Source organism: Anomaloglossus baeobatrachus, chromosome 11 (assembly GCF_048569485.1).
Source record: "Anomaloglossus baeobatrachus isolate aAnoBae1 chromosome 11, aAnoBae1.hap1, whole genome shotgun sequence".
Lineage (NCBI taxonomy): Eukaryota > Metazoa > Chordata > Amphibia > Anura > Aromobatidae > Anomaloglossus > Anomaloglossus baeobatrachus.
In genome coordinates, this window is record NC_134363.1 from 186,699,184 (window position 1) to 186,724,904 (window position 25,721).

Here is a 25,721-nt window from a genome sequence, read left to right on the forward strand (position 1 = left end):
CACCGCCGACAAGAGTGGGGTGAGAAGGGAGCATGCTGGGGGCCCTATATGGGCCCACTTTTCTTCCATCCGATATAGTCAGCAGCTGCTGCTGACCAATCTGTGGAGCTGTGCGTGCGTGTCTGACCTCCTTCGCACAAAGCAAAAAACTGAGGAGCCCGTGGGAGCACGGGGGGTGTATAGGCAGAAGGGGAGGGGCTTAACACTTTTAAGTGTAATACTTTGTGCGGCCTCCGGAGGCATAGCCTATACACCCAATTGTCTCAATTGTCTGGGTCTCCCAATGGAGCGACAAAGAAAACAAAAAAAAAAAAAACAAACCGCTTGAGTCAGATAAAACCATGGCACAAAAGTTCCACAAGGAGCTGCGGAGCAAAGGTTTCTTACCTCTGTCATCGAGAAGCAGATTCTCTGGTTTTATATCTCGGTGCGTGATCCCCAGACCGTGCAAATATTCCTTACAAAAAAAGAAAGACACACAGTGACAAAGTGCTACACAGAAAAAGAAGCTGAAAATGTAATTTCCCATAATCACTTGAACATCAAACCATTTGTTTTGTGGGGGGCACACGACCAGGAGCCTACAAAGCCTGTACTCTCTACTGAATGCATACATCATCAGACACATGGTCAGTGTCTGTCTGCAGCGCCCTCTATTATTACTACTCAGTAATATAGGGAACCAAATATGTAATAAAGTATAATGCTCACCACGCCGGCAATGAGCTGCTGGAAGAACTTCTGCGCATCCTGCTCCGGCATCCCCACGTCTGGCTCTACAAGAGAGAACATGATGAAGCAGCAGCACAGAGTATCAGGGTGGGAAAAGAAGGGAATTTTGTTACTTACCGTAAATTCCTTTTCTTCTAGCTCCAATTGGGAGACCCAGACGATTGGGTGTATAGCTACTGCCTCCGGAGGCCACACAAAGCATTACACTAAAAAGTGTAAGGCCCCTCCCCTTCTGGCTATACACCCCCCGTGGGATCACGGGCTGCTCAGTTTTAGTGCTAAAGCAAGAAGGAGGAAAGCCAATAACTGGTTTAAACAAATTCAATCCGAAGTAACATCGGAGAACTGAAACCGTTCAACATGAACAACATGTGTACCCGAAAAAAACAAAAATCCCGAAGGAAACAGGGCGGGTGCTGGGTCTCCCAATTGGAGCTAGAAGAAAAGGAATTTACGGTAAGTAACAAAATTCCCTTCTTCTTCGGCGCTCCATTGGGAGACCCAGACGATTGGGACGTCCAAAAGCAGTCCCTGGGTGGGTAAATTAATACCTCATGTTAGAGCTGCAAAACAGCCCTTCCCTATGAGGAGGCAACCGCCGCCTGCAGGACTCTTCTACCTAGGCTGGCATCCGCCTAAGCGTAGGTATGCACCTGATAATGCTTGGTGAAAGTGTGCAGACTCGACCAGGTAGCTGCCTGGAAGACCTGCTGAGCCGTAGCCTGGTGCCGTAATGCCCAGGACGCACCCACGGCTCTGGTAGAATGGGCCTTCAGCCCTGATGGAACCGGAAGCCCAGCAGAACGGTAGGCTTCAAGAATTGGTTCCTTGATCCATCGAGCCAGGGTGGATTTGGAAGCCTGCGACTCTTTACGCTGACTAGTGACAAGCACAAAGAGTGCATCCGAGCGGCGCAGGGGCGCCGTGCGGGAAATGTAGATTCTGAGTGCTCTCACCAGATCCAACAAATGCGAATCCATTTCATATCGATGAACTGGATGAGGCAAAAGGAAGGTAAGGAGATATCCTGATTGATATGAAAGGGGATACCACCTTAGGGAGAACTCCGGAATCGGGCGCAGCACTACCTTGTCTTGGTGAAACACCAGGAAGGGAGCTTTGGATGACAGCGCTGCAAGCTCAGACACTCTCCGAAGAGATGTGACCGCTACCAGAAAGGCCACTTTCTGTGAAAGTCGAGAAAGTGAAACATCCCTCGGAGGCTCGAAGGGCGGCTTCTGGAGAGCAACTAGTACCCTGTTCAGATCCCATGGGTCTAACGGCCGTTTGTACGGAGGGACAATGTGACAAACCCCCTGCAGGAACGTGCGTACCTGAGGAAGTCGTGCTAGGCGCTTCTGAAGAATACAGATAGCGCTGAGACTTGTCCTTTAAGGGAGCCGAGCGACAAACCTTTTTCCAAACCAGATTGCAGGAAGGAAGGAAAAGTAGGGAACGCAAATGGCCAGGGAGACACTCCCTGAGCAGAGCACTTAAGAGAAGAATATCTTCCACATCCTGTGGTAGATCTTGGCAGGCGTCGGTTTCCTAGCCTGTCTCATGGTGGCAATGACGTCTTGAGATAATCCTGAAGACGCTAGGATAAAGGACTCAATGGCCACACAGTCAGGTTCAGGGCCGTAGGATTCAGATGGAAAAACGGCCCTTGGGACAGTAAGTCTGGCCGGTCTGGTAGTGCCCACGGTTGGCAGACCATGAGATGCCGCAGATCCGGGTACCACGACCTCCTCGGCCAGTCTGTTGCGACGAGGATGGCGTGGCGGCAAACGGACCTGATGTTGCGTAGCCCTCTGGGCAGCAGTGTCAGAGGGGGAAACACATAGGGTAGCTGGAACTGCGACCAATTCTGAACTAAGGCGTCTGCCGCCAGAGCTCTTTGATCGTGATACCGCGCCATGAAAATCGGAACCTTGTTGTTGTGCCGAGACGCTATTAGGTCGACGTCCGGCCTCCCCCAGCGTTGACAGATTTCCTGAAAACCGTCCGGGTGAAGAGACCATTCCCCTGCGTCCATACCCTGGCGACTGAGGAAGTCTGCTTCCCAGTTTTCTGCGCCCGGGACGTGAACTGCGGATATGGTGGATGCTCTGTCTTCCACCCACATCAGAATCCGCCGGACTTCCTGGAAGGCTTGCCGACTGCGTGTTCCGCCTTGGTGGTAGATGTATGCCACCGCTGTGAAGTTGTCCGACTGAATTCGGATCTGTGTGCCTTCCAGCCACGGCTGGAAGGCTTGCAGGGCAAGATACACTGGCCTGATTTCCAGAACATTGATCTGAAGGGTGGACTCCTGCTGAGTCCACGTACCCTGAGCCCTGTGGTGGAGAAAAACTGCTCCCCACCCTGACAGACTCGCGTCTGTCGTGACCACCACCCAGGATGGGGGTAGGATGGACTTTCCTTGACCATGAGGTGGGAAGCCACCACTGAAGAGAGTCCTTGACCGTCTGAGAAAGGGAGACGTTCCTGTCTAGGGACGTCGACTTCCCGTCCCATTGGCGGAGAATGTCCCATTGAAGTGAACGCAGAAGAAACTGCGCGAAAGGGACTGCCTCCATTGCTGCTACCATCTTCCCTAGGAAGTGCATGAGGCGTTTTAAGGGGTGTGAGTGCCTTGAAGGAGAGACTGCACCCCTGTCTGTAGTGAACGCTGTTTGTCCAGCGGAAGCTTCACTACCGCTGAGAGAGCAAGAACTCCCTGCCAAGATATGTCAGATGATTGGGTCGGTGTCAGATTCAACTTTGAAAAGTTGATGATCCACCCGAAACTCTGGAGAGTCTCCAGCCAACGTTCAGGCTGTGTTGGCATGCCCCTTGAGAGGGTGCCTTGACAAGTAGATCGTCCCAGTAAGGGATCACAGAGTGACCCTGAGTGAAGATGCTCGTCTTCTATAACGAATCATAGAAAACGCTGGTGCTCTGGAGCAATCGGCACGTGGAGATAAGCATCCTGATGTCTAATGATGCTAGGAAATCTCCTTGAGACATTGAAGCAATGACGGAGCGGAGGGATTCCATCCGGAGCCGCCTGGTTTTCACGTGCTTGTTGAGCAGTTTTAGGTCCAGAACGGAACGGAAAGAGCCGTCCTTTTTTGGCACCACAAACAGAGTGAAGTAAAAACCGTGACCTTGTTCCTGGAACAGGGAGTACCACTCCTTCTGCCCTTAGGGAGCACCCTTGCAGAAGAGCATCGGCACGGTCGGGAGGTGGGGAAGTTCTGAAGAACCGAGCCGGAGGACGAGAACTGAACTCTATCCTGTACCCGTGAGACAAATGTCTCTCACCCACCGGTCTTTGACCTGTGGCAGTCAAATGTCGCCAAAGGGGGAGAGTCTGCCACCGACCGAGGCTGCGGAGAGAGAAGGCTGAAAGTCATGAGGAAACCACCTTGGTAGCGGTTCCTCCGGCTGCCATCTTTGGGCGTGATTGAGCCCGCCGGGAATCTGAGCCCCTCTGATCCATTTGAGTCCTTTTGGACGAGGAAAATTGGGACCTGCCCGAGCCTTGAAAGGACCGAAACGTCGACTGTCCCTTTCTCTGTTGGGGTTTGTTTGATCTGGGCTGGGGTAAGGAAGAGTCCTTACCCCTGGACTGTTTAATGATTTCATCCAATCGTTCACCAAACAGTCGGTCACCAGATAATGGCAAACTGGTTAAGCACTTTTTGGAAGCAGAATCTGCCTTCCATTCGCTTAACCACAAGGCTCTGCGTAAACTTACGGAGCTGGCGGACGCCACTGACGTACGGCTCGTAGAGTCCAGGACAGCATTAATAGCGTAAGTCGCAAATGCAGGCATATGCGAGGTTAAGGACGCCACTTGCGGCACAGATGTACGTGTGACAGTGTCCACCTGCGCAAGACCAGCTGAAATAGCTTGGAGTGTCCATACGGCTGCGGATGTCGGAGCAAACGACGCGCCGATAGCTTCCTAGACAGATATCAACAGAGGTCCATCTGTCTGGCACTTTCACGTGAAGTCCCATCTTCCACTGCAACTATGGATCTAGCCGCAAGCCTGGAGATTGGGGGATCCACCTTTGGACACTGGGTCCAGTACTTGACCACGTCAGGGGGAAAGAGATAACGTGTGTCCTTGAGACGTTTGGAGAAACGCTTGTCTGGATAAACATGGTGTTTCTAGACTGCTTCTCTGAAGTCAGAGTGGCCCAAAAACGTACTCAATTTACGCCTGGGATACCTGAAATGGAATTTCTCCTGTAAGCTGACTCCTCCACTGGAGGGGCTGAGGGAGAAATATCCAACAGTCTATTGATGGACGCTATGAGAACAGTCACCATGGCGTCACCATCAGGAGCATCCAGATTGAGAGCAGTCTCAGGATTAGAGCCCTGATCAGCTACCTCTGCCTCATCATACAGAGAATCCTCTCGCTGAGACCCTGACCAGCGTGTGAAGTCGAGGGTCTCTCCCCGCGAGCTCGCTTAGGCTGTCTAGGTCTGTCGTCCGTGACAGCGCCTTCAGCTTGGGATGTATGGGACCCCCTTGGAGCACGGATTAGTTCCAACTGAGGGGGACCGGAGCATTGATTCAACAGTGCCCATGGTCTGAGTCACCGCCCTGGACTGCAAAGTTTCTAGGATTTGGTCACAGTCACATGCATCTGATCAGCAAAAAACTGCAAACTCTGTCCCCGTCACCTGGACAGTATACACAGGTGGCTCTCTGGGCCACCACTAGCAGAGACTCTACCCAATGGGGGTCAGTGGAAAGTGCCTATGTCTGAGTCATCGGTCTGGACTGCAAAGTTTCTAAATGTTGGTCATAGTCACAAACATTTTATCAGCAAAAATTGCAAACTTTGTCCCCATCACTTGGACAGTGTTCACAGGTGGCTGTCCCTGGCAGTGACCGAACATTACACACAATGGGGATCAGCGGAGACTGCCGGTAGAACTGCCTCACATGCGGTACAAGCAGCATAGAAAGCCTGTGCTGTTGCCTCAGAGCAATCTAGGGGGGGTTGCCAATAAGCGACCGTACAGTGCAAACATAGGTACAAGCATAATGTGCAGAAAAAAACGCTGTGGCACTAGTGGGGTCAGCACCTAGGTGCTGCTTACCGCCCTTTTAAAAACGGTTGTGCGGTCGCCGCATTCCTTGTCTGGGTCCCCCAGCGTTTGCTCCCTTCTCCAGCGCAGACTGCCTGCAGGAATGGCTGCCGGCGTCTTGTGAAGAGGGGCGTGCCGTGGGCGTGCCCCAGCCAAGAGCGGGAAACTGGCGTCCCACTGTTGCCAGTGAGGGGGCTGGAGCATGTAAAGTAGACTCCAGACCCCGGCGCTGATGTATTGCACAGCGTCCCGCCCCTACCCTGACTGTCAGGCCTGGGGGCGGGAACGAAACGAAACTAGGCCGCAAAAGCCGGGGACTCGATTTATAAGCGCTGCCGTCGTATAAGCACGGCCAGCGCGGAAGTCCCCGGCGCACCACAAGTCCCAGCCGCGCCGCAGTGTAAAACAGCCAGCGGCGGCCGGCGCGGCCGTTCCCCATACATAAACTCACACAGCCGAGCTGTTGTGAGTAATAGCCCCAGCGCGCAGCGCTGTTGTCCCCGGCGCACTAACACACTCAGCAATGCTGCGGTGTGTCTGCGTGTGATCCATACGGGGACACAGAGTACCTTAACGTTGCAGGGCCTTGTCCCTGACGATACTCCGCTCCATTCCAGCAGGATCTCCGGGTCTGTGGATGGAGCCCGGCCTCAGAGCCTGGAGGCCGGTAAGATCCCACTTCCCTCAGAGCCCTCAGGGGGATGGGGAAGGAAAGCAGCATGTGGGCTCCAGCCTCCGTACCCGCAATGGGTACCTCAACCTTAACAAACACCCGACAAAAGTGGGGTGAGAAGGGAGCATGCTGGGGGCCCTAGTATGGGCCCTCTTTTCTTCCATCCGACATAGTCAGCAGCTACTGCTGACTAAACAGTGGAGCTATGCGTGGATGTCTGACCTCCTTCGCACAAAGCTTGAAAACTGAGCAGCCCGTGATCCCACGGGGGGTGTATAGCCAGAAGGGGAGGGGCCTTACACTTTTTAGTGTAATACTTTGTGTGGCCTCCGGAGGCAGTAGCTATACACCCAATCGTCTGGGTCTCCCAATGGAGCGCCGAAGAAAAGAATACATTTAGTTATCAGATTAGGTGATGGCGTCACTGGAGATCTGATCACTGGCATTCCTAAGCCCAAATACACATAGGTTTTGCAGCCAGACAATGCAGCAATCCCATGTATAGGGCGGCATCCACTGCTCAGACCTACTCCATATAATGAAGGCAGATGCATCTATACTGCCACTATATGGAAACCATCTATACTGCCACTATATGGAAACCATCTATACTGCCACTATATGGAAACCATCTATACTGCCACTATATGGAAACCATCTATACTGCCACTATATGGAAACCATCTATACTGCCACTATATGGAAACCATCTATACTGCCACTATATGGAAACCATCTATACTGCCACTATATGGAAACCATCTATACTGCCACTATATGGAAACCATCTATACTGCCACTATATGGAAACCATCTATACTGCCACTATATGGAAACCATCTATACTGCCACTATATGGAAACCATCTATACTGCCACTATATGGAAACCATCTATACTGCCACTATATGGAAACCATCTATACTGCCACTATATGGAAACCATCTATACTGCCACTATATGGAAACCATCTATACTGCCACTATATGGAAACCATCTATACTGCCACTATATGGAAACCATCTATACTGCCACTATATGGAAACAGAAGAAAAGCTAATTATTGTCCATATTAAGCCCATCTATTATACACCAATGGGAATCTCCACTGCACAAGGTGAAGCAGTGTTACACCCATCAGGGCCACAAACACACAATAAAGCAGGATTCATCACAAAGCAAAAATCCACCCCGATGAGGCACGAGCTCTCCGGCCACTCACCGATCCGATCAAACAGCTCCCCGCCGCGGCAATACTCCAGGAACAGGTAGTGAACGCTTCCTTCCTTGCGCTGGCCATAGAACTTCACGATATTCGGATGGTTTAGCATCTTATTGATGCAGATTTCCTTCTTTATGTTTTCTGGGCAATCGGCCGCACGTTTCATATCCACAATCTTCACCGCCACCGCCTCCTCCGTCTTCCGATTCACAGCCAGCTGTACCCTGAGGGGGGGGAGAGAGCGAAAATATGGGAGACAACAGGGGAAAGGAAGGATGGACACAACCAACAGATCTGAGAAATGCTGAAATGTGCGTGTTCACAGCGATTCCACCAGCAGAATAGTGAGTGCAGCTCTGGGGTAGAATACAGGAAGTAACTCAGGATCAGTAATGTATGTACACAGTGACTGCACCAGCAGAATAGTGAGTGCAGCTCTGGAGTATAATACAGGAGGTAACTCAGGATCAGTAACGTAATGTATCTATACAGTGACTGCACCAGCAGAATAGTGAGTGCAGCTCTGGAGTATAATACAGGAGGTAACTCAGGATCAGTAATGTATGTACACAGTGACTGCACCAGCAGAATAGTGAGTGCAGCTCTGGAGTATAATACAGGAGGTAACTCAGGATCAGTAATGTAATGTATGTACACAGTGACTATACCAGCAGAATAGTGAGTGCAGCTCTGGGGTATAATACAGGAAGTAACTCAGGATCAGTAATGTAATGTATGTATACAGTGACTGCACCAGCAGAATAGTGATTGCAGCTCTGGAGTATAATACAGGAGGTAACTCAGGATCAGTAACGTATGTACACAGTGACTGCACCAGCAGAATAGTGAGTGCAGCTCTGGAGTATAATACAGGAGGTAACTCAGGATCAGTAATGTATGTACACAGTGACTGCACCAGCAGAATAGTGAGTGCAGCTCTGGAGTATAATACAGGAGGTAACTCAGGATCAGTAATGTATGTACACAGTGACTGCACCAGCAGAATAGTGAGTGCAGCTCTGGAGTATAATACAAGAGGTAATTCAGGATCAATAATGTAATGTATGTACACAGTGACTGCACCAGCAGAATAGTGAGAGCAGCTTTGGGTTATAACATAAACTTACATAATTTTAACATCCTAACTATTTTCTTTACATCCTGTATTATACTCCAGAGCTGCACTCACTATTCTGCTAGATGAGTGTGCATATTGTACAGCAGACACTGCTGACCACTTTACAGGGACAACTTCAGTCCAGAGACAGCGGCACCAGAACTTACTCCCCGTAGGCTCCTTCTCCGAGAGTCTGCACCAAATCCCAGTCTTCAACAAAAGGCACGGCCATGATTAGTCACCGGCAGGAGGAGAATCTGCAAATTAATACAATAAAAAGGCAACAAATTTACTGACAACCGCGATCCTGCGCCAGCATGAAACACAGGAAGGTGTCAGATTATCAAAATGACCTTATGTTATACTCCCCGACAACCCCGGAGCCTCTCCCCCCCTCATCCCCAACAACCCCGGAGCCTCTCCCCCCCCCCCCCTCCCCGACAACCCCGCAGCCTCTCTCCCACCTCATCCCCGACAACCCCGGAGCCTCTCCCACCTCATCGCCGACAACCCCGCAGCCTCTCTCCCCCCTCCTCCCCGACAACCCCGCAGCCTCTCTCCCACCTCATCCCCGACAACCCCGCTGCCTCTCTCCCCTCATCCCCGACAACCACGCAGCCTCTCTCCCCCCTCCTCCCCGACAACCCCGGAGCCTCTCCCCCCCCTCCCCGACAACCCCGCAGCCTCTCTCCCACCTCATCCCCGACAACCCCGGAGCCTCTCTCCCACCTCATCCCCGACAACCCCGGAGCCTCTCTCCCACCTCATCCCCGACAACCCCGGAGCGCCTCTCCCACCTCATCCCCGACAACCCCGCAGCCTCTCTCCCCCCCCTCCTCCCCGACAACCCCGGAGCCTCTCTCCCCCCCCTCCTCCCCGACAACCCCGGAGCCTCTCTCCCCTCTCATCCCCGACAACCCCGGAGCCTCTCTCCCCTCTCATCCCCGACAACCCCGGAGCCTCTCTCCCACCTCATCCCCGACAACCCCGGAGCCTCTCTCCCCTCTCATCCCCGACAACCCCGGAGCCTCTCTCCCCTCTCATCCCCGACAACCCCGGAGCCTCTCTCCCACCTCATCCCCGACAACCCCGGAGCCTCTCTCCCACCTCATCCCCGACAACCCCGGAGCCTCTCTCCCACCTCATCCCCGACAACCCCGGAGCCTCTCTCCCACCTCATCCCCGACAACCCCGGAGCCTCTCTCCCACCTCATCCCCGACAACCCCGGAGCCTCTCTCCCCTCTCATCCCCGACAACCCCGGAGCCTCTCTCCCACCTCATCCCCGACAACCCCGGAGCCTCTCTCCCCTCTCATCCCCGACAACCCCGGAGCCTCTCTCCCACCTCATCCCCGACAACCCCGGAGCCTCTCCCCCCCACCTCCCCGACAACCCCGGAGCCTCTCTCCCACCTCATCCCCGACAACCCCGGAGCCTCTCTCCCACCTCATCCCCGGAGCCTCTCTCCCCTCTCATTCCCGACAACCTCGGAGCCTCTCTCCCCTCTCATCCCCGACAACCCCGGAGCCTCTCTCCCCTCTCATCCCCGACAACCCCGGAGCCTCTCTCCCCTCTCATCCCCGACAACCCCGGAGCCTCTCTCCCCTCTCATCCCCGACAACCTCGGAGCCTCTCTCCCCTCTCATCCCCGACAACCCCGGAGCCTCTCTCCCCTCTCATCCCCGACAACCCCGGAGCCTCTCTCCCCTCTCATCCCCGACAACCCCGGAGCCTCTCTCCCACCTCATCCCCGACAACCCCGGAGCCTCTCTCCCACCTCATCCCCGACAACCCCGGAGCCTCTCTCCCACCTCATCCCCGGAGCCTCTCTCCCCTCTCATCCCCGACAACCCCGGAGCCTCTCTCCCCTCTCATCCCCGACAACCCCGGAGCCTCTCTCCCCTCTCATCCCCGACAACCCCGGAGCCTCTCTCCCCTCTCATCCCCGACAACCCCGCAGCCTCTCTCCCCTCTCATCCCCGACAACCCCGCAGCCTCTCTCCCCTCTCATCCCCGACAACCCCGCAGCCTCTCTCCCCTCTCATCGCTGACAACCCCGGAGCCTCTCTCCCCCCTCATCCCTGACAACCCCGGAGCCTCTCTCCCCCCTCATCCCTGACAACCCCGGAGCCTCTCTCCCCCCTCATCCCTGACAACCCCACAGCCTCTCTCCCCCTCATCCCTGACAACCCCACAGCCTCTCTCCCCCTCATCCCTGACAACCCCGCAGCCTCTCTCCCCCTCATCCCTGACAACCCCGCAGCCTCTCTCCCCCTCATCCCTGACAACCCAGCAGCCTCTCACCCCCTCATCCCTGACAACCCCGCAGCCTCTCTCCCCCCTCATCCCTGACAACCCCGCAGCCTCTCTCCCCCTCATCCCTGACAACCCCGCAGCCTCTCTCCCCTCTCATCCCTGACAACCCCGGAGCCTCTCTCCCCCTCATCCCTGACAACCCCGCAGCCTCTCTCCCCCCTCATCCCTGACAACCCCGGAGCCTCTCTCCCCTCTCATCCCTGACAACCCCGCAGCCTCTCTCCCCCTCATCCCTGACAACCCCGGAGCCTCCCTCCCCCCTCATCCCTGACAACCCCGCAGCCTCTCCCCCCCTCATCCCTGACAACCCCGGAGCCTCCCTCCCCCCTCATCCCTGACAACCCCGCAGCCTCTCCCCCCCTCATCCCTGACAACCCCGGAGCCTCCCTCCCCCCTCATCCCTGACAACCCCGCAGCCTCTCTCCCCCCTCATCCCTGACAACCCCGCAGCCTCTCTCCCCCTCATCCCTGACAACCCCGGAGCCTCCCTCCCCCCTCATCCCTGACAACCCCGCAGCCTCTCTCCCCCCTCATCCCTGACAACCCCGGAGCCTCCCTCCCCCCTCATCCCTGACAACCCCGCAGCCTCTCTCCCCCCTCATCCCTGACAACCCCGCAGCCTCTCCCCCCCTCATCCCTGACAACCCCGGAGCCTCCCTCCCCCCTCATCCCTGACAACCCCGCAGCCTCTCTCCCCCCTCATCCCTGACAACCCCGGAGCCTCCCTCCCCCCTCATCCCTGACAACCCCGCAGCCTCTCCCCCCCTCATCCCTGACAACCCCGGAGCCTCCCTCCCCCCTCATCCCTGACAACCCCGCAGCCTCTCTCCCCCCTCATCCCTGACAACCCCGGAGCCTCCCTCCCCCCTCATCCCTGACAACCCCGCAGCCTCTCATCCCTGACAACCCCGCAGCCTCTCCCCCCTCTCATCCCTGACAACCCCGGAGCCTCCCTCCCCCCTCATCCCTGACAACCCCGCAGCCTCTCCCCCCCTCATCCCTGACAACCCCGCAGCCTCTCTCCCCTCTCATCCCTGACAACCCCGCAGCCTCTCCCCCCCTCATCCCTGACAACCCCGGAGCCTCTCTCCCCCTCATCCCTGATGTATAACTCTTGTCCTAGTGAATCTCACATAATAGCCCTGACTCTCCGTTACCGCATACTTGCTCGGGTCGCACGGCCCCTCCCCGGTCTCCGCCGCTCGCCTCCGCCGTTTCCTCACTTTTTACCTCACATTCGCTGCTTCTGGATTTTCCCGCCCAATAAGCTTGAAGCTCCCCGGCAACAACTACGTCACCACGTTGGCTAGACAGCAGCGTCATGACGCATATATCACGTGATGCTCAGTGACTATATAAACAGTGCGCCGCGGCGCTGAGGGCTCAGTAGTGATGGGAAATCTAGTTCATTTTGGTGATTAGTTCACCATGAACTAGTTCACTGAAAAGATTAGTTCAAAAGATTAGCTCATTTAGTTCATCTAGTTCAGTATTTCTCTTCACCGTATCCTGTGAGGAGCTGATAGGAAATGCATCATGTGACCTGTGAACTAAATGAACTATATGAGCTGCTGAACTGAATGTTCTACTGAGAATGAATCAGGACAGTCTAGTTCAGTCTGATGCATCTCACTCAGCCCAGCAGCGCCCCCTGTGTAGAGTGTAGAGTACTGACCCATAATGAATGTGGATGAGGGAGCTGAGAAGCAGTTCAGCATTCACCATTTTGAGAACAGAACAGGAGCCAATGGTAAAGATTTTAGCAAGACTGATCTAGGCTACAGGAGGCTGCTCCTCTACAGGAGGCTGATCCTATCACACAGACAGGTGAGGGGCATGAACCACACACAGAAAAACTCTCTCTCATACACACATATGAGCTGTGTCTGTCTACTGTGCAATTTCAGTATTTATTAATATTATTATTACTATTATATTTATATTTGATGTGTGGTATAGTGTTACTCCCTTCTTTTCCAGCATCAGGGGCTATAAAGAGCAAGTGTGAGGGCAGGAGCCTCCTGGAGCTGTAGAGGAATCACTCTCTGTCTCCTCACACTGCTGTTTAGTTCAGTATTTCTCTCCACCCTGTCCTATGAGCTGACAGGAAATGCATCATGTGACCTGTGAACTAGATGAACTAGATGAGCTGCTGAACTAAATGTTCTACTGAGAATGACTCAGGACAGTCTAGTTCAATCTGATGCATCTCACTGAGCCCAGCAGCGCCCCATGTGGTAGTGTAGAGTACTGACTCATAATGAATGTGGATGAGGGAGCTGAGGAGCAGTTCAGCATTCACCATTTTGAGAACAGAACAGGAGACAGTGGTAAAGTTTTTAGCAAGACTGATCTAGGCTACAGGAGGCTGATCCTCTACAGGAGGCTGATCCTCTACAGGAGGCTGATCCTCTACAGGAGGCTGATCCTCTACAGGAGGCTGATCCTATCACACAGACAGGTGAGGGGCATAAACCACACACACAAACTCTCTCTCATACACACATATGAGCTGTCTGTCTACTGTGCAATTTCAGTTTTTATTAATATTATTATTACTATTATATTTGTATTTGATGTGTGCTAGTGTTTTACTACCTTCAAGTGTGAGAGCAGGATCTCCTGGAGCTGTATGAGGATCACTGTCTGTCTCCTCCCACTCTAGTTCATAATGAACTAATCTCTGTCAGGATGGTGAACTAGATGAACTAGTTCACTCTGAAGATTAGTTCATTTTGAACTACTCACTCACGAACTACCCATCACTAGGGCTCAGAGTAACCGGAAGCAGCAGAGGTTTCGGTGAGTTCTGTGCAGTGATAGGAGCTCGGCCTATAGCACAGCCATCAGTGACGTCACGACTCGTGCTGTATATCCCAGGTGCATGGATAGAATATATATTCCGAGTAGTGAAAAGTACCTATATAATTAGAGGAGTCTCCAGATTCAGCGCAAAATGACAGACGCCAGCAAACAGGATTATTCCCCAATTCAAGAACAGCCTTGTTACTTACAAGAGCCTCTCCGGCTGTTGTAACCCGCCTCCCCCTCCGGCTGCAGTGACCTGCAGCTCCTCCGGCTGTTGTAACCTGCCTCCCCCTCCGGCTGCAGTGACCTGCAGCTCCTCCGGCTGTTGTAACCCGCCTCCCCCTCCGGCTGCAGTGACCTGCAGCTCCTCCGGCTGTTGTAACCTGCCTCCCCCTCCGGCTGCAGTGACCTGCAGCTCCTCCGGCTGTTGTAACCCGCCTCCCCCTCCGGCTGCAGTGACCTGCAGCTCCTCCGGCTGTTGTAACCTGCCTCCCCCTCCGGCTGCAGTGACCTGCAGCTCCTCCGGCTGTTGTAACCCACCACCCCCTCTGGCTGCAGTGACCTGCAGCTCCTCCGGCTGTTGTAACCTGCCTCCCCCTCCGGCTGCAGTGACCTGCAGCTCCTCCGGCTGTTGTAACCCGCCTCCCCCTCTGGCTGCAGTGACCTGCAGCTCCTCCGGCTGTTGTAACCCACCACCCCCTCTGGCTGCAGTGACCTGCAGCTCCTCCGGCTGTTGTAACCCACCACCCCCTCTGGCTGCAGTGACCTGCAGCTCCTCCGGCTGTTGTAACCCACCACCCCCTCTGGCTGCAGTGACCTGCAGCTCCTCCGGCTGTTGTAACCCACCACCCCCTCTGGCTGCAGTGACCTGCAGCTCCTCCGGCTGTTGTAACCCACCACCCCCTCTGGCTGCAGTGACCTGCAGCTCCTCCGGCTGTTGTGCCTTGCCGTCCCCTCCAGCTGCAGTAACCCACCGTCCCCTCCGGCTGTTGTGCCTTGCTGCCCCTTCCGGCTGTTGTGCCTTGCTGCCCCTTCCGGCTGTTGTGCCTTGCTGCCCCTTCCGGCTGTTGTGCCTTTCCGTCCCCTTCCGGCTGTTGTGCCTTGCTGCCCCTTCCGGCTGTTGTGCCTTGCTGCCCCTTCCGGCTGTTGTGCCTTACCACCCCCTCCGGCTGTTGTGCCCTGCCGCCCCCTCCGGCTGCAGTGACCTGCCGTTCCTCTGACTCTTGTGAGCGGCAGCCCCTCTAGCTGTTATGACCTGCTGCAGGTACGAAGCATAGACAGACACCAGCTTCTAGCCACGTTCCGTGGAGATACATTGTTGGCATATGAGAAAAAAACAAGAAAACTGGAGTAAATAGTGTATCAAATATCAATAGGTTTCCAAGCACACTGTCTCCTGTATGCATGCGGTGGCCACGCCCCCTCGCTGCCAAGGCTTCCGTCTCTGTTGGCACTGGCACAGGCGCTGGGTGACGCGTCCCCTGCTCCCGCATCGTGCTTACAGCTTGCTCGTCTGCGCATGCGTCAGGTTGGAGATCATGTGCACGGCAGCCCATTTTGGGCGGTCATTTAAAAACCAACACTTGGTGAGAGAGGATGTCACTTTCCCCTTCCTGAAGAAGCCATCTGACTGTACATTTATTTGACCCTGGTGAAACGTGCGTAGGGGGGGGGGGCTAAGGAGCTTCATTCTGTTTTGAGACATCCTGTGTTCACCTCTTCCACCTTATACTGGCACCTTTGCTGGTATGTACTATATGGGATAAAATGTGATTGCAGCATGACTCCTATTATAAGGCACAGGTGCCTCTGTTGAAATTATATTGCACCATGCTTGCTTATAGGGATTTCTTTCAATTGCAGCACTTGCACTTTTGCATTAGGCACCTTTGTTCATGGCATAGGATGTATTGGGGCATGTTTATTTTGTTACAAGGCACCAGCATCTCTATAGAAAATACATTGCACTATATTGGCCTAAGTATCTCTTTTGCCCACGTTTTTGGGAAATCTCCGGTTCAGTTACCTTCAACAGGTGCCTTTACAATGGTGCAGTAGGTGTGATATATATATATACACAGGCTTTTAATTTTTTGTTACTATTTGTGTAAACACTTTATACAATGAATAAACCTGTATTGATGATATTTGATATACCGTACTGTTTACGCCAGTCTTTTTACTTTTCTATCTTGCAAAGGAGTTTGTGTTGGCAATAGATTAACCCTATAAGGGTACCCTTTTGCTACAGTATAATGTGCTATATGGTTAAAAGGAGTTTTGTTTTTATCATCGTTTGCATAAAAGCTGGAGACGCAAAAAAAACCAAAAAACATCACAGTTGTGTAGCTAGATGAAGCCGTGAATTGTCTCAACGTCACTTTTACCATCTGGATTTTTTTTGTTTGATGAGCAGATGGGATTTTTACCACCCTGACCATTACGCTGCGTCTGAACTTGGTCTTATGGGGTTTTTTTGTTTGTTGTTTTTTTTTTACAAGTTTCTCTGTTGTTTTTTTTCCATCTACAGCTCAATAAGCAGCCACTCCTCAGTCCAAGATCTAGCAACCAACTAATCCCACCTTTGAAGGCTGCCGGCATACAAACCGTTATTACTATATGTCTGTGCCCGGATCGCACCAGCTCGTTCTTCGTTTGCGGTGAAGCCGCTCTCCCTCCTTTGTATTTTCTAACCTCCAGCGTCTAAAAGTATTATGCAACACGTAACCTGCTACAAGATGACTTAAAGGCGTTGTGCACTACTCAGATTATGTATAATCATTTCCCCCGACCACCTTCCCAGAATGCACTGCAAAAGAACAAGCAGCAACTACTTGAAGATTTCAGCTCTGAAGCTTGCAGAAGTATCCAGGCTGAACTTATAGGGATTGTCACTAAGACACTGATGTCCAATCCTACGTATAGGTAGTCAATATCACATCAGGAAGGGTCTGACACTTCTCTCCTCCCATTGATCAGCTGTTTGCAGCTCCGACCGGATGTAATCGGCCTAGAGGATCAGCACAGAGCGCGCGCGGTGCACCATGTACGGGCCATTCTCAGTACTGCAGCTCCGACCACATTCACTTTAACAAGAGTGGCCACTACACAGTGTGTGGCGCTGTGCTGGCTGTTTACACTGTACACATACAGCAAGAGCTGAAAAATCTTACTCACCGGTAATGGGATTTTCAATAGCCCATGACAGCACCCCCTGAGAGATAGGTTCCGCCCACATCAGGACAGGAAACCCACTGATAAAAAGGCGGCACCTCTCCTCCACATCAGTAGCTTTTCAGAGCCAGAGAGGACCAACAAAACACAACAAACAGATTAATCACACCACCACCCAAGGAAAAACACCAATAACTAACACTCCCCGAAGGGTGCCCACAACCAGTGAATAGGGGGGGAACTAAGGGTGCTGTCATGGGCTATTGAAAATCCCATTACCGGTGAGTAATTAAGATTTTTCCCTGCCGCCCATGACAGCACCACCTGAGAGATTTATATAGACCACCACCTTAGGGAGGGACCACCGCCTGTAAGACCCGTCTCCCAAAGGAAAGGTCAGTTGTGGAGGATAAGTCCAGCCTATAGTGCCGAAAGAAAGTACCAGGAGACGACCAAGTAGCCGCCCGACAGATCTGGTCAATAGAGGCATCCGCCCTCTCCGCCCAAGACGTAGACACTGCTCTAGTGGAGTGCGCCCTTATGCCCTGAGGAGGAGTGGTGTCCTTAGCAGAGTATGCCAAGCCGATGGCATCCCTGACCCATCTGGCCAAGGTAGCCTTAGAAGCCCCATGCCCCCTGGAATGCCCCTGAAAAGTGACAAACAGGACCTGAGACTTCCTCCATTCCCTAGTCCTATCTAGGTACGTGATTAAGGCCCTCCGGACATCCAACGTGTGCAACCTAGCCTCTTTCTCGTTATGAGGGGGGTCACGATTTCTTGGGACCGATGAAAGGGTTTAGAAACCTTGGGCAGGTAGAAGGGATCAGTCCGCAACACTACCCTATCATCCAGAATCTGGGTATAAGGGTGAACTACGGACAAGGCTTGGAGATCACCCCACCCGCCTGGCCGAAGTGAGTGCGACGAGGAGAAAAACCTTAAGTGACAACAGTTTGAGAGGGACCTCCCCTAAGGGTTCAAACGGTGGCCCTGTGAGGGCATCCAACACTAAATTGTGGTCCCCTGGGGGAACCCTGGGAGCCTGAACAGGTACAGACCTGGACTTAGATTTAATGAACCTGCAAATCCACTCATTCTGTGCCAGACTACAATTAAACAGTGCCCCTAAGGCTGATACCTGCACCTTGAGCGTACTGGTGGAGAGCCCTAATTCCAACCCCCTCTGGAGGAATTCTAGAATACCCGAGATAGGAGGGGGGGGGGGGTCCTCCGCCCGAGCCCCGGACTGAAGGAGAAAACGCTTCCAGACCCTCCCGTAAATGGCCGTGGTGACCGCTTTCCTACTGCGAAGAAGAGTGTCTATTAAGCCCGAGGAAAAACCCCGTCGAGCTAGCAGCCGCCGCTCAAACGCCAAGCCGTCAAATGGGGAGCCGGGTAGGGGGGGGGTGACGGACTGGGCCCTGGGAAAGGAGATGAGGGGCGTCCGGGAGAACCCAAGGATCCACCAGAGACAGTGTCCGCAGCCAGTAAAACCATGCCCGCTTCGGCCAGAAGGGGGCGATGAGAATAACCTCTGCTCTGTCGTCCCGGATTTTCCGGAGAACCGAAGGTAACAGGATCAGAGGAGGAAACGCGTACAGGAGGCCGTGAGACCAAGACATCTGGAACGCATCGAGGGCCACAGGATAGTCTCGGGGGTTGAGAGAGCAGATCCTGTCCACTTTCTGATTCGCCTTGGTAGCGAACAGGTCGAGAACAAGGGCACCCCATAGAAGCGTGATCTTGCAAAAGACCTCCGGGTCTAAGGACCACTCCCCCTGACTGAGACATTGCCGGCTGAGGAAGTCTGCCTCCTCGTTGTCCGTCCCCTTGATATGAAGAGCCGTTAAGGAGGAGAGATGTTGTTCGGCCAGCTGGAAGATGCGCATAGTCAGAGTCAGAAGAGAAGGGGATCTGGTGCCTCCCTGATGGTTGATGTACGCCACCGTCACCCTGTTGTCCGAAAGGATCCGAACATGGCGACCTCTCAAGAAGGGGAGGAACCCCTCTAGTGCCTTGAGAACCGCCATGAGCTCCCTGTAGTTGGAGGACTGACCATCTGAGCGTCCCAGGGACCCTGAAGCACCTGTTGGCGCAGATGGGCACCCCACCCCCAACGGCTGGCATCCGTGACTATAGTGTCCGTGACCGGGGAAAGCCAAGGAACCCCTGTCCGGAGGTGAGGGGTCCTGCCACCAACCCAGGGAGTGCAAGGTGTCTGCAGACAGGGTCAACTTTTTCTCCAAACAGTCTCTGAAACCGAAGGACCTCCATCTGGAGGATTCTGGAACGCAGTTGGGCCCACCATACTCCTGGGATGCAAGAGGTAAGAGTCCCGACCAGCGACATAGCCTGCCGTAAGGACATGCCTGGGCAACTCCTTACGGAAGAGAGCAAGGACAAGATCCTGGTGACCTTGTCCTCTGGCAGGTGGCACAACTGGCTTGTGGAGTCCAAGACGAGACCCAGGAAGACTTGACATTGGAGAGGCTGGAGTCTGGACTTCTGCAGATTCACCACCCACCCCAGGCCTTCCAGGATGGTGATGACCCTGGTCACATGAGCCGCACATAGAGACTCCGACTGACCCACTATCAGGAGATCGTCCAGATACGGAACGATCAATATGTCCTGTTCCCTGACATGTGCCATGACCTCCGCGAGGACTTTGGTGAAGATCCGTGGGGCCATGCAAAGCCCGAATGGCAGCGCTGCGAATTGGAAGTGTCTCAGCCTCCCGGAGACGTGTAGTGCGAACCTGAGAAACCGCCGGTGAGACGGAAAAATAGGGATGTGATAATAGGCGTCCTTCAAGTCGAGGACCGCCATGAAACACAACAGCCTGACAGTTGACTTCATGGTCTCCATTTTGAAGGCTCGCTGCACCAGATGCAAATTCAAGTTCCTCAGGTTGAAGATGGTGCGGAAGGTGGAGTCCGGCTTCCGAACCAGAAACAGAGTGGAGTAAAAGCCGTCCCCTTCTTGTCCTAAGGGGACCTCCTGAATGACTTTCCTGGAGAGGAGAGTCAGCACTTCTACTTCCAAGGCCATCTGCCGCTCTGGGGACCGCAAGGATGTTATTATTAGAGACCCCCAAGGGGGTGAACTGAAGTCCAATTTTAACCCTTCCGCCACAATCTGAAGGAGCCACTTGTTGGAGATCGCCTTCCATGCATGGAGGAAGAGGGACAGACGGCCCCCTACCTGATGACTGGCGTCATTGGGAGGGTTTGGTCTTATTATCGGACTGCTTGCCAAAGAGAAAGCCCGAGGTATTCTATCTACGGTCCTTCCACTGATCTTGCGGTTTTTTGGACTTCTTTGTGAAAAACTGACGTCTCCGAAAGGGCCGGCTGCGAGAGGACGCCACCGGGATAAAACGGAAATCCCTGTTTCTTATCGGATGCCTTAGTGAGGAGGTCGTCCAGGCCTGAGCCAAAAAGATAGGTACCTTCACAAGGCATGCTGCATAGCCGTCCCTTGGATTGGACATCACCCTTCCAAGTTTTCAGCCAGAGGCCCCCAGAAAAGTCTTAAGGAATCAACCGAGGCATCTGCCATAAAGGCTGCAGCACCCTGTATTAAGGGCAAGGACGAGATAATATCCTTCCTTGGAGTGTCAGGTCTCAACTGGTCTTCTAATTGCTGAAGCCACACCATTAAAGACCGGGCAACGCAGGCGCTGGTCACGGCAGGGCGCAAGCCACCTGCTGTGGATTCCCAAGTTCCTCTCAGAAACCCATCAGCCGTCCTATCCAGCTGATCCTTAAGGGACCCTAAGTCCTCAAACGGCAAGGTAGTGGAGCGGGAAGCCTTGGCAATAGCGACATCAATCTTTGGGGTCCTATCCCAGGAGGTAGACGCCTCCCCATCCACTGGGTACTTCCTTTTAAGGGAAGAGCTAAGATTCAATCTTTTGTCCACTTTTCTCCACTGGTCAGTAATGAGACCCTGAACCTTCTGGGGAATAGGAAACCCCTTACGTTTTTTGGAATCCAAGCCCCCAAACATGACATCCTGGGTAGATTCGGGCCCCCTGGGGTCCACCATTCCCATGGTCGAACGCACCGCCTTCACCAAGGGTCCCACGTCCGCAGTAGGGAAACAAGGACGACCACCTTCATCGGAAGAGGAGGAGGAGTCAGAATCGGAGGGGGAGGATCCCGAGGAGCCTGACGACCGAGAGTCATGAGCTGAACCCGCCGAGGTATCGGGAGTAGACAGCTTAGGATGACGGGATTTCTTGCACCTCTTGCCCCCCTTAAGGGACTCCTGTACTTCTGCTCTGATAATGGAACGTAATTCAGACGAGAACCCTGGCCCTTCTTTGAGGAGGGTCTGTTGGATACAGCCTGCACATAGGGCCTTGGTGTAATCAGAAGACAGGGAGGATTGGCATATGGCACATTCCTTGTGACGCTGCTTGGAGGTACATTTTTTCTGTACCTAACAAGATAGGGGACATGGAAACGGGGTCTTAGTAACACGGCTGACCACGAAGTTCACTCACCCCCACGACTCCTGGCAATACCGGATCAGGAGGCGGATTCTTATCTCCCTTGGACCTCTTGGGACCCACCGACCGAACGCTGCCCGGACTGGATACAGCATTCCTGGAACGATCCGCTGAGCCGCGTTCTGAGCCACGCTGTGGCGACTCCTTGCGCTGCTCCTTGCTGCGGGGTGAATCTCCTGCCATAATGGGGAATTATGGAGGAGAAAAACTCACCAGTCCCAGGCGCCGGCCACATTTTAAACGGAGATCCCTCTTTACATGGGCGCCGCCATCTTGGATCCTAGTGCGCATGTGTGACGCCCTGGGCAAGCCAGGGGTCACAGGTCACAATATCACCACACCCTACACCCCAGTTAGGAACACCTAAGCTAACCAAAATCCTTGTTGCCTTCCTCCAGGGGCTGATGTTCACACCAGGGGGTGGGCTAGGCGGTTGGCTCCACCCACCGAGGAGTTCACAGCTCTGGAGGCGGGAAGAACCAGGCAGAAGAGTAGAGACAGAGTTTGGAAGTGGAAGTCTAGCTGAGGGCTAGAAGAACCAGGCAGTTCAAGCCAGGGGAGTGAAGTAGAAGGAAGTAGTAGTGGAGCTAAAGAGAGAAGCTGAAGTGACAGTTGTAAAGCCTGAAGTTGGTCTGGGTGTGTGCCCCGGACAGTGACAGCAAGGTCAGCAGACGGCGGTGATAGTCTGCAGGGGGACTGCTCGGAGGTTGCTGGAAGGACCGCGGACGGGTGATGACCCGGCGGTCTGGAGCAGTATACGAAGAACAGTCAGCACCTGGGCAGGGGCCTTTCGGATCCCGGCAAGGCTTGGAGTCACCATAATTTGCCAAATCCGTCAGTGAAGGGGACGTCTGTCTCCTAACAACCAAGTACCGATTGAAGGCAACAGTCCAACCGTAACGGAGAGACACCGCCACCGCCAGGGCACCAGTTTCTCAGGGCCAGCGCCTGCGGGCAAAGTAGGGCTCCTCCGGCCCATATCCAAGCCGGGGAGCGGGTTACCGGTGGGAACCCATCGCAACCATCATCACTTTAGGTGCAGGAAAAAGGGACCGTCACCTACTGGGGAAAGCAAGTGCAGCCGTCCTTGGGAACCGTCTTTCCAACCGTGTGTTTTACCGAGAACTGTGTCATAGTCTCAGGCTGAGTGAGTACCACAGTGCCGCAAGGCACAGCGCTGCCCCCCGCGTCCCTGCGCCCACCAAGCCCTGCATCACCCACTTCATCACTGGGCCCCGGGATCACCAACCCCTACCCACGGAGGGGCAACACAACAACTGGCTGCTCCATACCATCCTTCCCGGGATCCCCATACAGAGCAGCGGTGGTGTTAACAAATCACCACCACCGTGGGTGGCGTCACGGACAATAAACAATCCCCACACCCAAAAACCCCCTTTCACTCACGGGCGAGGAGCTCCGCTCGAGTCCCCGGGATCCGGCCCATCGCTCGAGCCACCGAGCAGCAGCAGGCCGCAGTGCCAGCCGGACCCGAGCAGTGGGAGAGCGCGGCGTCCCCTCCTCCGCCCGCGACACATGCGCACACCAGTCACTTCCTGGTCGCACTGAACACGTCACCAGGGTACACACGTCACTTCCGGCCGGAGCGTCCTGCTTCACTCCAGCGTGCTGCACAGCAGGGACAAGCCTTCCAGCGGCCACCGTGAGTGTGCACATCCCTGGAGAGACGTCGGGCTGAGCTCCCGCTCCAGGCCCGCGCCACACCGCCGCAGAGGTCTGAGACCGAGGGGGGGTGCATCCAGGCCCGAGCACCGGCTTCTGGTAAGTACCAGGATTCCACACCGGGTCGGACCTGGGACAGCAATGGGTTGTCCATACCAGGACAGGAAACCAAACTGATGTGGAGGAGAGGTACCACCTTTTTATCAGTGGGTTTCCTGTCCTGATGTGGGCGGAACCTATCTCTCAGGTGGTGCTGTCATGGGCGGCAGGGAAAACAGCTAATTGGTGGGAGTCCAGGCATCAGACCCCCTATGATCCAATACAGACAACTTATAATAAAGGTTGGCCATCAGTGTCTAAGTAGTGGACATCCTCTTTAAGTTCAGCCTGGATAGTTAAAGGCAACCTGTCAGCAGAAATTTCGCCCAAAAGCTAAAAGCTTCCCCCTCTGCAGCTCCTGGGCTGCATTCTAGAAAGGTCCCTGTTATTATTGTGCCCCATGTGAGACCAAAATAAAGAGTTTATAAAGTGCTACCTTTTTGTATTCAGATAGTGTAAATGTGACACGGGGGCGGGCTCTCTGGCGTCCGTTATTCTGCCCCCTGGTCCTGTATGCCGCCCCCATCGCTCCTTTCCATCGCTGATTCACCGCCCACTGCTCCAGCCATCCCCGCGCATGCCCAGTGCCAGTGCTAGACTGTATGGGCTGCTTCCAGGGATGACATCCCTTTTGTCACGTGATAGTATTTTGAACACGCCCCTATCACGTGACAAAAGGGATGTCATCCCTGGAAGCAGCCCATACAGTCTAGCACTACCCTGAGCACAGTGTGACCGCTGGTGAGGTTTGCGCGCTCACGAGATTATGGGCGGGTACTTGCTGATAACAATCACAGCCCCTCTCATAATCACTTGCCTGCGCACACGTCACCAGCGGTCACACTGCTCAGTCCCGTGAGACTGGCACTGGGCATGCGCGGGGATGGCTGGAGCAGTGGGCGGTGAATCAGCGATGGAAAGGAGCGATGGGGGCGGCATACAGGACCAGGGGGCAGAATAACGGACGGCAGAGAGCCCGCCCCCGTGTCACATTTACACTATCTGAACACAAAAAGGTAGCACTTTATAAACTCTTTATTTTGGTCTCACATGGGGCACAATAATAACAGGGACCTTCCTAGAATGCAGCCCAGGAGCTGCAGAGGGGGAATCTTTTAGCTTTTGGGCGAAATTTCTGCTGACAGGTTCCCTTTAAGTTCTGCAGGCTTCAGAGCTGAAATCTTAAAGTAGTCCCTGCCTGTTCTGGGGCAGTAGTTTCAGCCACCACTGAGCAGTGCATGTTAAAGTATCAAGGTCCTACTCCTGTGCCAGCTGCAGACGATGAGGACTTAAGGGTCTCCCACCTTGGACATTTATCCATACCTTGATGAAGAGATTGGGCATGTCTGTTGCTGTAATTGGTGCAAAGCTCCCCCCCTTATTGACCCCATAAAAGACCAGGACGCGGATTTTATCCCCATCTTTAATTGACCACACTGTAAAGTCGAAACCACAATTTCAATCATTTGGTAACAACATTCGTATTGATAGAAATATTCCATTCGTCCCGGGCGGCGAGCGGCGTCCATCTACGGCCAATCAACTTCCATTCTTCCCGTCAATAGAAACAGTATAAAAATCTGGTTCCCAGGCGAGGAGGGCTCTGTCAGTGCTGAATGTGGCGAAGCTGAAGGCATCGTTATGTCCGGGACAATCCGCGGTTATCCAGATCTTTCACCTGTAACAAAAGCAAAAAGACAGATGCTCACCACAGGCGGCATTTCATTTTATTTTGCACGGCTGAACTTCCCTACACCCCTACACAGTCACAGGGGTTCCCTCATTTTGGGTTTCTTAAATGCATGTGTAAAAATATTTTTGGAATTGTGTTTAATTAAAAATGTTGCCCAGTTTGGCTTTTACAGACTTCGTTTTCCTGCACATTCAACTTTGATGTGTTCTGTGGTCATAAATCAGCTGAGAAAAGGGCAGATGAAAGAGCTAGAAACTCCCCAAAGAGCTCACTGATGGATCTCAGTTAACTCAGTCTGCAGCCGACAAAACAGCGAGAGCAACAATGTGCAACATTTTTCATGAAATCCAATTGCACAAATTATTTTTAGCTCAAAATACATGCATTTAATACAAATGTCCCTGTAAGGAGCAGAGGACACCACCATGATGTCGCCCTTTTTTTAAAAGGATGTGACCGTATTCCGTGGATTGTGCAGTGTGTAAGGGTACGTACCCACGATCAGTGTTTGCAGCATTTTGGATGTAGCGTGTTTTCATTGCATCCAAAACGCTGCATTTTACAGTACAAGCACAGTGGATGGATTTATAGAAAT

General features: G+C 53.6%; 2 protein-coding genes across 2 annotated transcripts in view; both read right to left on the minus strand.

Moving 5' to 3' along the window:
- CHEK1 (checkpoint kinase 1) overlaps positions 1–12,446 on the minus strand; it is a 72,102-nt gene extending 59,656 nt beyond the window's left edge. Inside the window, 5 exon segments of the mRNA XM_075328909.1 lie at positions 388–457; positions 712–776; positions 7,720–7,943; positions 9,004–9,093; positions 12,383–12,446. Of these exon segments, the coding sequence (XP_075185024.1) occupies positions 388–457; positions 712–776; positions 7,720–7,943; positions 9,004–9,068 (424 nt within the window). The 5' untranslated portion in view covers positions 9,069–9,093; positions 12,383–12,446.
- A 12,396-nt stretch (positions 12,447–24,842) lies between these two features.
- The window catches only part of STT3A (STT3 oligosaccharyltransferase complex catalytic subunit A), a 32,593-nt gene continuing 31,714 nt past the window's right edge, over positions 24,843–25,721 (minus strand). Inside the window, exon 18 of the mRNA XM_075329103.1 lies at positions 24,843–25,111. Coding sequence (XP_075185218.1) covers positions 25,073–25,111 — 39 coding nt within the window. The 3' untranslated portion in view covers positions 24,843–25,072. The remainder of the gene's footprint in view (positions 25,112–25,721) is intronic.